Below are 10,334 nucleotides of genomic sequence, written 5' to 3'. Positions count from 1 at the left end.
GTCTGGTGTAAAGGATAAAGTTTGCAGTTAATTTTAATGCAAAGAACGGTATGGCATAATGAATTTTTTATTAAATATAAACTTTGGACTGCATGCAGAGTTTTGATAAATTACACTTGAATAACAAAACAGCAGGAAAATTTTACAAATTGAACTTTTCAATTTTAAATGAAAACTTAATTAGTGGCACCATGTTCTTGGGGTGTTTTCATGTGGTTAAAAAGTCTGTCTTTTATAACCTGAGACATGAGCCCATGTATTGCTTCGATAGTTAATTTTTTACTGTCCTTTGCAGCTTTTGTAAGTTTATCTTCAGTTTTCCGCTCATGGGCCTCGAACGAGTAACTTGATGTCCGATTTACTTGAGTTTCTGCTTGCTCCAGCTTTTCAGAAAGGTCCTTTACTTGCCCAGTCATATACTCAGCATTGGTTAACAGACTAGATGAGCTGAGAGTAGACACCCAGTATTTATTCCATAAGCTTTCTAATAACTTTTTATCCAGTACGGACTTAAAATATGAAATATCAAGTGAGTAATATTGCTTGCAGTGGACACCAAAATCTTCAATTTTGTTAAGTGGTATAGTTTGGTATTCATCTGGTCCATCATCTGGGGGTTTATATCCTTTAGGGTAGGTTCTGAACGCTCCAATGTTCACTTTACCAGCACTGATAGTTCTAGTTGGGTCGACCACAATAGCAAGAAAGGGTTCTTGAAATTGCTGGTTTAAAAGCTGAGTGCCAACATCTATACCACTTAGCCAACAGCCATAGCCAGGGTGGCTGTGGTACCATCCTATGGCATTTTCTAATCGTCCGACCTGCTTTGCGCTGTCAATATAAGCAGCCATGTACTCGTATGCAGCTGCTTGGGCATTGACTCTTGTTTCAGTACCTTCTACAGGCAAAGCAAATACATCCATTACAATCATATTCTCCCCATCCACTTTACCCAGCATAAGGCCCATTACTTCTAAATTACCACCAGAACGAGCATGCATGACCATTTTAAGCAAAGCGAGTGCAGAAATTTTTACATTTTTAAAATAATGAGGGTCTTTTACCCACGGTTTAGCAGCCAGCATGTCTTGTTGCCCTTGATAGTCATATTTATAAATCTCATCCACAGCGCTTACAGTTTCAATGTTATTTTGCATCTCCCATGTTTTCATGGCCATGGACGACCCCTGTGACATTTCCTGGGTCTCCGTACTTGCTGGCTGGGGATTTGTAGCTACCGATTCCGACATTGGCATTTCTTCTTCGTCGTTTGGTTTGGGTTCTACAGGCGGTTCTACAAAATCGCCGTTTCCAGTAGATTCCTTTTCCGCTGACATGATGAGATTAGAGTAAATGAAATAAATAACTACAATAAATGGTTTAGTTTTAAAATCTGTAAAGATCAAATTGTTAAAAATTGAAAATACAACGATCGAAAATATGTACATTACATACAAATTTGTGTCATTTTGACAAAATTGTTACCCTCTTCTGACGTCATTTCGCGTCCAGTGTTGCCATGCAACTAGTTACCCAAAATTTAAAGCCGTCCATTTTGTTTGGGTGGCACAGGAAAAACGACTTAATAACACTTTGAAAACGTCTAAATATATTGGTAAAATGATTTAAATTTTAAACTGTGCATAAATTCCTACAGCTGTGCGATTACTGCAAACCGCAATTCTTATGTCCCCTCAGAAGTGAAGTTGAAACCATGGCGACGTAGATTAGCTTGGGGAAATACCCCCATTTATTTTGTTAAAATTTACGATAAATAACGTTAGGTGCTGGCCAACTTAACTAATGTATTAGGTATCCTATTACCCATTACGACTGCACTTTTTATGATACAGTTTTAGTGTTATTAAAAGTTTCATAAGAAACTGTATAATGCTGCTCTATATACAAAGCAAAGCTTATCCGGTGAGTAATTTTGATTTTTCTGTCATTCTCTGTATATTTTATTTATAAAAAGAATTTGTATTTTATAAAAAGTTTAGATGTTTGTTTTAATCTGTATATTTCCAGGGGCGAACTTTCGTTGACCTTTGTCGGCCATCAGATACAGTGGCGCGAGTAAGAGCAAACTTGTTGCATAGTTTGCATGAAATCGGACATTCTAACCACCAGTTCAGGTATTACATCATGTATGCTAACTTTAAGGCCTATGACGAAAACGTTTAAAAAATTCAAGTCAATTCTACCCCTGCTGTGTTTTAGCGCATGTCGTTTTTATAGTATGTTAACATGGTATTATATCTCCATATGGCAGCCAGAATGTGTTGTCATTAAACCTTACACTTTTTTGCTAAAAGATAACATTTATAAAAAAAAACAATAAAAAAATTATTACTTTAAACAGTAAAAAAATTATTACTTTATTTTGATTGATTTAGGTGTATCAAAAAATATGAAAATTTTACTTTGTTTGTTACTTGTAACTTTTATTACAGGTTACAATACAAGGGATCTTACTTGAGAGATGCATACACACTTGAAGAATATAAGATATTGAACAATGCTGTTATTTCAATGATACCTTTGAATGATGTTTCTGAGGTATGTAGTTGAAGTTGTAATTGTGAAAATAATTTTTAAAATATTTGCTTTTAGTACAAAAGCAAAGATTCAGTAAAATTTACCTGACTGTAGTAAAAAGTTTTTTAAAATATGTTGTGCAGTTTCTGTGATGAAATATTCATTTAGTAATAAATATGTGAAAATCATTTAAATTCATTTAGTGGAACAAAGATTTGAGATTCCACCAATCAACAACAACGACAACAACAACTGATGATCAAGTTGTTGATGTTGTTCAATCTGCGTTGTGTGAAGAGATCGGATATCTTGACACAAGAGAAAAAGTTCTGAGGAATTACAAAGTATGTTGCCTTAGTGAAGTGATACTGAAATAATGTAAATTTTAATTATTGTGTATCTAAAAGTTTTTCATTTCTTTTTTATAGGAACTAAGTTATAAAATCGTAAAATGATAAAATAAAATTTCACTCACAAAAGTTTAAGTTGATTGTGGGTGTTTTTTCTGAATGGCTGAGCATTTAGACAACCCATTAGAGACCACTAGGTTGGAGCAATTGCCTTTAAGTGAATTTATAATTCTTTCCACAGACCCTCGTAATGATGCAGATTGTTCTTGCTTTTCTTGCTCTCTTCACAGTGTACTGGTACTTCTTCTTTGCTTATCTCTTTGTTATTTTTGCTTCATTCATATACAGTCCAAGTTTCACAAGGATTGGTGGGTGGATGGGAAAGAACAGTGTAAGGTGGGTTGAGTGTATGTGAAAATATGTTGAATGATTATATCAATTATGTACCACACTAAAAGTGGTCAATCTATTTAGGTATACAGTCCATGTTGACTTGAATTTTCTAGATTTATAAGATGCACATCAATTTTATTACTGTTTTGAATGTTGTTTTTTATATAATTTTTTTTGTAAATTTTGTTTCTGTATCAATCTTTATTATGCACTGGACCCCCAGTTCTTTTTACCGTTTAGACTCTGGCACACTCTGATTATCTGAGACACATTAAGTTTTATATAATTTTTCATTATGCATGTTGAATCTTTTATTTTAACAATTGAGGGGGTCTGTTGCAGGAATCTTTAGAATTTTGCCAAATTTTGTTCAAAACTTTCCCAAAGTTTGTTGCTAAGTCAGTTTTGCGACACCGTTTCTGTTGAATTTATAAAATCTATTATTCTCATCCACAGGAGACGCGAGTTTATGGTGGTGATGATCTTACTTTGTACACTCATGGTAGCTTCAAGTATCTTACTGCTTGTATTCAGTGTATCAGAACTAACAGTGAGTACAAAGCTTTATTAAAATTCATAAAAATATGAAAATTTATAAGATGTTCTTAAAAAGTTAAAAATATAAATTTTCTTTAAAACACTTTTGCATGAGTTTCTTGGTGTTTTAATTTTTTCTTTTTTTGCTATTAAAAGTTTTTTTTTATAATATTTCTATTTAGTTGTCGCCTTACCCCACCACCAGATGTCAGTCTCAAGTGTCAAATTGTTTCTCAGAAGCTCGAGGGGATCCAGTAGAGGAAGGGGTTTGTACGGCTTACCAGATGAGGTGTTATGAATCATCTGTGTGGACAAGTAAGTTGCAATGTTTTATTTTATATGGCTGAGGTCCTTGTATGAGTTCAATGCTTGTCGCTGCTGCATTTGTTCTTTGGCAAAACACTTTGGCAATTACTTCAACTACAGTGATTACAAATGGGTTTTTAAATTTTTAGTTATACAGAAAAAAACACTCATAAAGTTACATACCATGAGGTATATAATATTTTAAAGGTTAAATATTCCATTCCATCCAGGTGTTTATTTCTGCATTGTCATTATATTCATGATATCTACTGGTATTCTGTGTTGTTACTTGCTTTATAACTTCAAGTTTGAAGTTGGCGATTTTATTGAACATTACTTGATACAGGTAGGTCCATCTCTGGCTATGTTTTCTACACATGTATAATTTATTCCAACTTAAATTCGTGTCAAATACATGAAGTATGTAAACACTGCATCAGCTTATGTTGTTTACATAAGTAATTTGGTTAAGTGAACTCAAAAACATTTGATCTTTAGCAGCATCTCATACTTATAACTAATCCCCCCAAATTTGTAAATTTCATCAATAATTGTTTTCAAGTTAAAATCGTTTTTTTTTAGACAAGAGAAATGCAGCAGGTAATGCATGCAGCTAAACATGGAGACACAAGTCAAAAGAGAAGTGCTGTGTTTGAACTTGCCACTATGGCAGCATCTGCTGATGATAATAAGTTTCAAATTGTCACTGAAGGGGGGTAGGTTGTTTGGTTTTTGTGTGGATGGATTTTTAAGACAAGAGCTTCTGAAATTACAAGTTAATTCAGATGGTACTTTTATCAAAACCCAGGTTTAAAGTGCATCACAACAACAAAAACGCTATTTCAGTAATCTTGAATGAATGATTGAATGTAAAACTTATTTATCCCCACATGGCAGCAACAACAGTCATTGTAGCACTGGTGTTCTGTTCCATACACCTTATACCCACTTACACAGTTACCATTTATGTAACTTATTTATCCTCGCGTCCAGCATGGCAGGACAATGACAGTCCCGTTTGTAAAAATCTGTAATGGACAAAACATTCTCTATAATTCCATAATATAAGTTTTATAAGAAATATATATTTCGCCTAAATGGAATCGTCAATCTTTTGTTTTAAATAGAACAAAAGATCTTGCACTTTTATATTCTAAAACTTCCTATAACAAAATTACATTTTAAATCATAGCCCCACAAAACAAAGCACTTCGTATTCATGCCTTCTTGATCTTATGTGTGCCGTGTAAACAAGACACGTAATAAGCCTTACATTTATTTACGCTTGTTGTAGTTACAAGTCAAACAATCTAACCATTGTGTTTCACAGACTATTGTTATCTGAAACAATATAGCTTAAGCTTGTACATAAGACTTCATAAGTAAATTTCAATATATAATATTTGTTTTTTATAATGTAATTTGGAACTACAATTATAATTAGTAGTGTTAACAGTAAAGATCATGAAGTTACTCTATAATATAATTTTATTTAAGCATAACAAGTGTAAATATTTTTCCATTTCTGTCATGCCTTTTAGTTGTAAGTCTTTCCAAATCTGTATAAGACTTGTGTATGAAACAAAACACCTGTGTTATAACGACTGTCGTTTTCCGGACATGCGAAAATTATTCAAGTTACATTCATTCATTAATTATTTCTTTCCACACAGACTTGACATCCTAATATCACTGGCTCTCAGTAAAGATTCAACAACACAAGAATATGCAGCAGAAGCAATAGCTGAATGTCTCACTGTACCTGCCATACAAGATCAGTTTGTTGCTACCGGAGGTATGTGAATAGTAATATATTCGTTAATTTTGAAACATATATGCATGTTTTAACTTAAAATATCCTTTATTGTATGCATATTTTTATCTTCTAACCAAAATATTTTTATCATTTTGTTAAAACATACTAAACAGTATGCATATTCAAATATGTTTTAAAATATCCTTTATTTTTCACATACTTTTATCTTTTAACTTTAAAACTAAACAAAATCTCATAAAAGAAACAGCAAAATATGGTTGATTCTGTATGCTGTTCAGTCTGCTTTTAACAAACTGAATAAATGTTAAAATTTACAACTGTCCTTACTAATTTCTGTGTGTTTCTGAGCAAAACACTTTTCGCAATTGCTTCAACCCAGTTGTCCCAAATGGGTTGTCTAAATTGTGAGCCATACATTTAAAAAAATGTATACAGTCGGCTACATAATTATATGTTGATTCATAACACAGGCACAATGTGTTAAAAACAGAACACCTGTGTTATAAAAAAAATGTTGTTGCCACTCAAGAATAAATAAGTTACATTCATCCATCTTTTTTTCAGGCATGAAAACATTAACAGCGCTCCTATACACGAAGAACCCACGCACAGTACAGGAAGCAATCACGGCGATATCTTATGTTGTGTCAGATTCAGATGAGAATAAGATGGCTGTTGTGGCTGATCATGGGTAAGTTATTACTATTAATACAATTCTATTATAATTGGGCCATTCTGGGTAAAATGGGCCATTGTGTACCATGGTGGGCGTATGTGACCTTAACGACAATTTTGGAAAAACACTTAACGAAAATTTCTCCAATTTATTGGTCACTAATGGGTTGTCCAAATTGACAGCCATATATAAAAAACAAAAATAAATAATCCTCCCAAAAAATAATCACCCACACGTAAGTGGTATCTCATTAGCAGGCGCAATTATATGAAACAGAACACCTGTGTTGTAACTTTTTTTCAAACCATCAAATTATTCCTTTATGACTTATATTACACCACAGCCTTGAAGATTTATCATATGCGTCAAAGTATGCAGATCATAGAAACAGGAGGGTTCTATCAACTATTTTCCTTGAACTTGCCTATTATTCAGAAACAAGGTAACTTTTGTAGTAAACTCTTTTAAGTCTAAAAATAACTACGAGTGAACCAGTCACCGAATACAAAATTATTAGAAGCCAAAAACAATTTAAATCTCTACTTTTGCATCTTGATGATTCACACTTTTTAGGGAGATAAATTTTAATAATGTTTTATTAGGATTTTTTTGTTGAGTTGGTAATTTGAAATGCCCCTGATTGACAAGGAGACATAAAATCGGAAGACCGTTTTTTATTTAAAGGGGGAAGTGTTTGGCTGATATGTGTTGTTTGTAGTTTGTGTAACAACATAAATGGCAGTTATCACATCTGACTTTAGTCCAGAGGTTTTGTGTTTGAGATTCAATGCTGCTACCATTGTGGTCATATGTCCTTAGGCAAGACACAAAAAAATTAAAAAAATACATTCATTTATCTTTAAATTTTTCATCCTAAATAATTTTTAATTTAAAATTTTTAATTAAATGTCTTCGACATCCACACAGAGCAAGTTTACTGACAAGGAGCACCCCAACTGAAGCAATCGTGAATCTCCTCCTCCGCAGCTCTTCCCCCAACGAGGATTACATGGAGGACAACCTCCAAACGACTATCCTCGCATTACAAGCTCTAGAACTTCTCGCGATTGAAACTCCAACCTTGATCACAACCCAAGTATGTATAATGATGATAAATGAATAAATGTAACTTACTCTATTTATGAACATTCCATTGAGAATACCCTCATCAATTTTAAATTCATACCTTATAAAACTTTTAGAAAAATATCTGCTTAAATTTGATATTCTTTATCAATGTATGATTAAATTTCTCCCCCCAGGAAAATCTCCTTGAATATTTGCTAGTTCTTCCCTCGAGAATCAACGAGAACAAAATCCAACTTCTTGCTTCTCAACTTCTTCTTAACTGGACTCACTCCCCTGAGGTTGGTACTGCAGTGTTTCCGACTAAAAAATAATGAAAATGTCAACACTATCAACACTGTGCCATTTTGGGGAAATATATATCTCTTGTGTTTTACAATTTGCTGGACTTGATTTTTGTCCGTTCCGTATTTCGTAGCACTGTATTCTTACTGTATTTCTTTACACAAGAATCGTTCTGCTATACGAGCACCAGATCAACGTTAGATTCATTAAATTTGTTACAGTTACGCTGTAAGAATCATATGTGAAGTCAATTAATTTTTAAGATAAGTGTATTGAGTAGTATTAGAGTCACACACAAACAGTGTTGAACCAACAGAACTGATATCAATGTAGGTGTTTTACCCTTTTTCTTCTGTTTTTTTTTTTGTACAATCTAATAAAATAGCGTTGAATTTTGTGCCTTAGCTTAGAGGCGTAAAACACTGTAATTATTTCTAAAAAAATATTTTTCAAAATTTTAAAACAACTCTTTTTGCATTTTATTAATGTATAGTTTATATTACAGTACCCTAATTTTCCGAAGAGCAGAATTATAATTTCAATATTTCCATTTTAACTTTAACTCTAAATTACAGGATTGTGAGAAGTTATGTTCTGTTGAAGACCTTACTGACAACTTGCTCTATTTTGTTCATTCAAATGATGCCAACATTATAAGAGTGATTGCTACAATTGCTCTCAGAATCACAGAACCTATCTCTTTAAGGTAACATATAGTACTGTGGGGTAGGATAGGACAACTTCAGCACATAATATTCAAATATTCTGATCGTGTTTTAAACAATTACCAACGTTCTATAGGAGTAGTGAGGCTACAGTTGCTACCAAATTAAACGAGAAAATAGAATAAAATTGTGTCCCATCTTCCCTCCTCCTACTATAACATAATTTTGATTTGTCTCTTCAAAAACAATAGTGCAAACCACGTTATTTGAAGAATTTTTTTTAAATTTTTGTTTGCATTGATGAAAAAATGTTCACCTTCAAAAAACATGCTACTAATGGTAGCTGCACCTAGCCGACTAAGCCATCTAAATAAATAAAAAATCTTCTAAACACAAATTTTTTTCAGGTCCAAACTAAATGATGAAGATTTCCAGGATTTCATTTTATATTTACAAAACGCTTCAAGTGATCGGCAAACATGGAATTTAACAGCGCAAGCTTTAGATAACTTGCAGGTAATAACCAATTGAAATATCCTGTACCAAAACTTCAATAGTTTCTCTTGTGTAATCGCCTAACTGTAGCCCAAATATTATAAACTTTTAAAATAGTCGTTTATTCATTCATTTTTATGCTATAAGTGATAATTTAGAACTATTTTTTTTATTGCAAGAAATAAGGTTTTTAAAATATTCTGTATTAATGGTAAACAGCCTAACTTAGGCCATCTGGTATAACATATCATGGGACCTCACTTTTGAATGAATAGTTGATCCCTATTATATAAATGTGTTTTAGATTTTTAATTTTTTTAACAATGAAAATTAGTTAGTTCAGTTGCATAAATAAACTAGTTTGTGCGATATTTTTAAAAATTGGGTTGTCCAAAAACTTGGCAAAAAAACATATTTTCTCAATTTTTATTCATTTTTTTACAGAATAAACCAGATTCGGGTTTCATCCAGAAAAATCCAGTTCGTCCTGCTAGCAGTTTCTCATCTGAAGGAGAAACATTCACCCAATAAATATTTAATAAAACTAAAATCTCTCAAAAATTGATATTTTCAAAACATTTTGTAAATTGTATGTCCATGTAAAATTGTAAACTGTACATTTCTCAATAGAATCACACATTTTATGACACTTTAATGTTATTTTATTTTAATTTTCTCCTCTATATTTTGGTCACTAACTGTGTTGACTAAATTGTCACTAATTCAAAAAAAAAAAAATTTATTATTACCCACAAAGTTACACATGTGGTAACACATAAGCAGGCACGAAGTGTGTGAAACGGAACACTTGTGCGATAACAACTGTCATTGCCCCATCATACAAAAATAAATATCTTGCATTCATTCATACTGTTGTAATTTACACTGCACATGTAACTTTTTAATGGTGCAATGCGTATGGTAATAATTTCTATATAATTTGTAATGTATCAAAATGTTAAAAAAATGGGTAATTTATGCTCTTCCACAAATTACAATAAGCAACTAATGATAGTTTTTCAACAATCTGTAAATATTTTATTGTTTTTATTTGCAATCGAAGCTCTTAAATCATGCTATGTGTTGTAGAATAGATGTCACTGTAGTTTACTTTGCACATCATGAACGATTTTTTCAATAAATGAAAATTTCATAAAAGGGTCCTATTACTGGAAAAAAATAACAGAAAAAAGCTATTAAAAGTGTTTTAAGACAGTTTAAGGTAG

The 10,334-nt window shown here is 32.3% G+C and overlaps 2 protein-coding genes across 2 annotated transcripts; one reads left to right on the top strand and one right to left on the bottom strand.

Moving 5' to 3' along the window:
- Position 1: 1 nt before the first annotated feature.
- On the bottom strand, positions 2 to 1,419 carry LOC149729936 (COP9 signalosome complex subunit 5-like). The gene has a single exon (XM_089885812.1). The coding sequence runs from the start codon at positions 1,335 to 1,337 to the stop codon at positions 177 to 179; it is 1,161 nt and encodes a 386-aa protein (XP_089741938.1). The 5' UTR covers positions 1,338 to 1,419; the 3' UTR covers positions 2 to 176.
- Positions 1,420 to 1,749: 330 nt separating this feature from the next.
- On the top strand, positions 1,750 to 10,266 carry LOC149729935 (uncharacterized). The gene is made up of 17 exons (XM_089885795.1): positions 1,750 to 1,923; positions 2,029 to 2,135; positions 2,454 to 2,559; positions 2,742 to 2,882; positions 3,130 to 3,284; positions 3,738 to 3,831; positions 4,001 to 4,133; positions 4,355 to 4,470; positions 4,707 to 4,840; positions 5,798 to 5,919; positions 6,466 to 6,592; positions 6,921 to 7,019; positions 7,505 to 7,673; positions 7,840 to 7,944; positions 8,524 to 8,654; positions 9,021 to 9,129; positions 9,553 to 10,266. Exons 1-17 carry the CDS (start codon positions 1,891 to 1,893, stop codon positions 9,637 to 9,639), a joined length of 1,968 nt encoding a protein of 655 aa, XP_089741921.1. The 5' UTR covers positions 1,750 to 1,890; the 3' UTR covers positions 9,640 to 10,266.
- Positions 10,267 to 10,334: the final 68 nt, after the last annotated feature.

The sequence above is a fragment of the Ciona robusta genome, chromosome 10, assembly GCF_009617815.1.
Source record: "Ciona robusta chromosome 10, ASM961781v2".
Taxonomy (NCBI): domain Eukaryota; kingdom Metazoa; phylum Chordata; class Ascidiacea; order Phlebobranchia; family Cionidae; genus Ciona; species Ciona robusta.
The sequence above is the reverse complement of the archived record's forward strand: the minus strand, read 5'-3'. Positions and strand labels throughout refer to the sequence as shown.

Excerpts from the sequence above, each read along its gene's own strand:
- LOC149729936 (XM_089885812.1), bottom strand. The coding sequence starts at position 1,337 with ATGTCAGCGGAAAAGGAATCTACTGGAAACGGCGATTTTGTAGAACCG.
- LOC149729935 (XM_089885795.1), top strand. The coding sequence starts at position 1,891 with ATGCTGCTCTATATACAAAGCAAAGCTTATCCG. Across the intron at positions 3,832-4,000 it reads TCAGTGTATCAGAACTAACA|TTGTCGCCTTACCCCACCAC; the intron begins GTGAGTACAAAG and ends ATTTCTATTTAG. Across the intron at positions 7,674-7,839 it reads CAACCTTGATCACAACCCAA|GAAAATCTCCTTGAATATTT; the intron begins GTATGTATAATG and ends TTCTCCCCCCAG.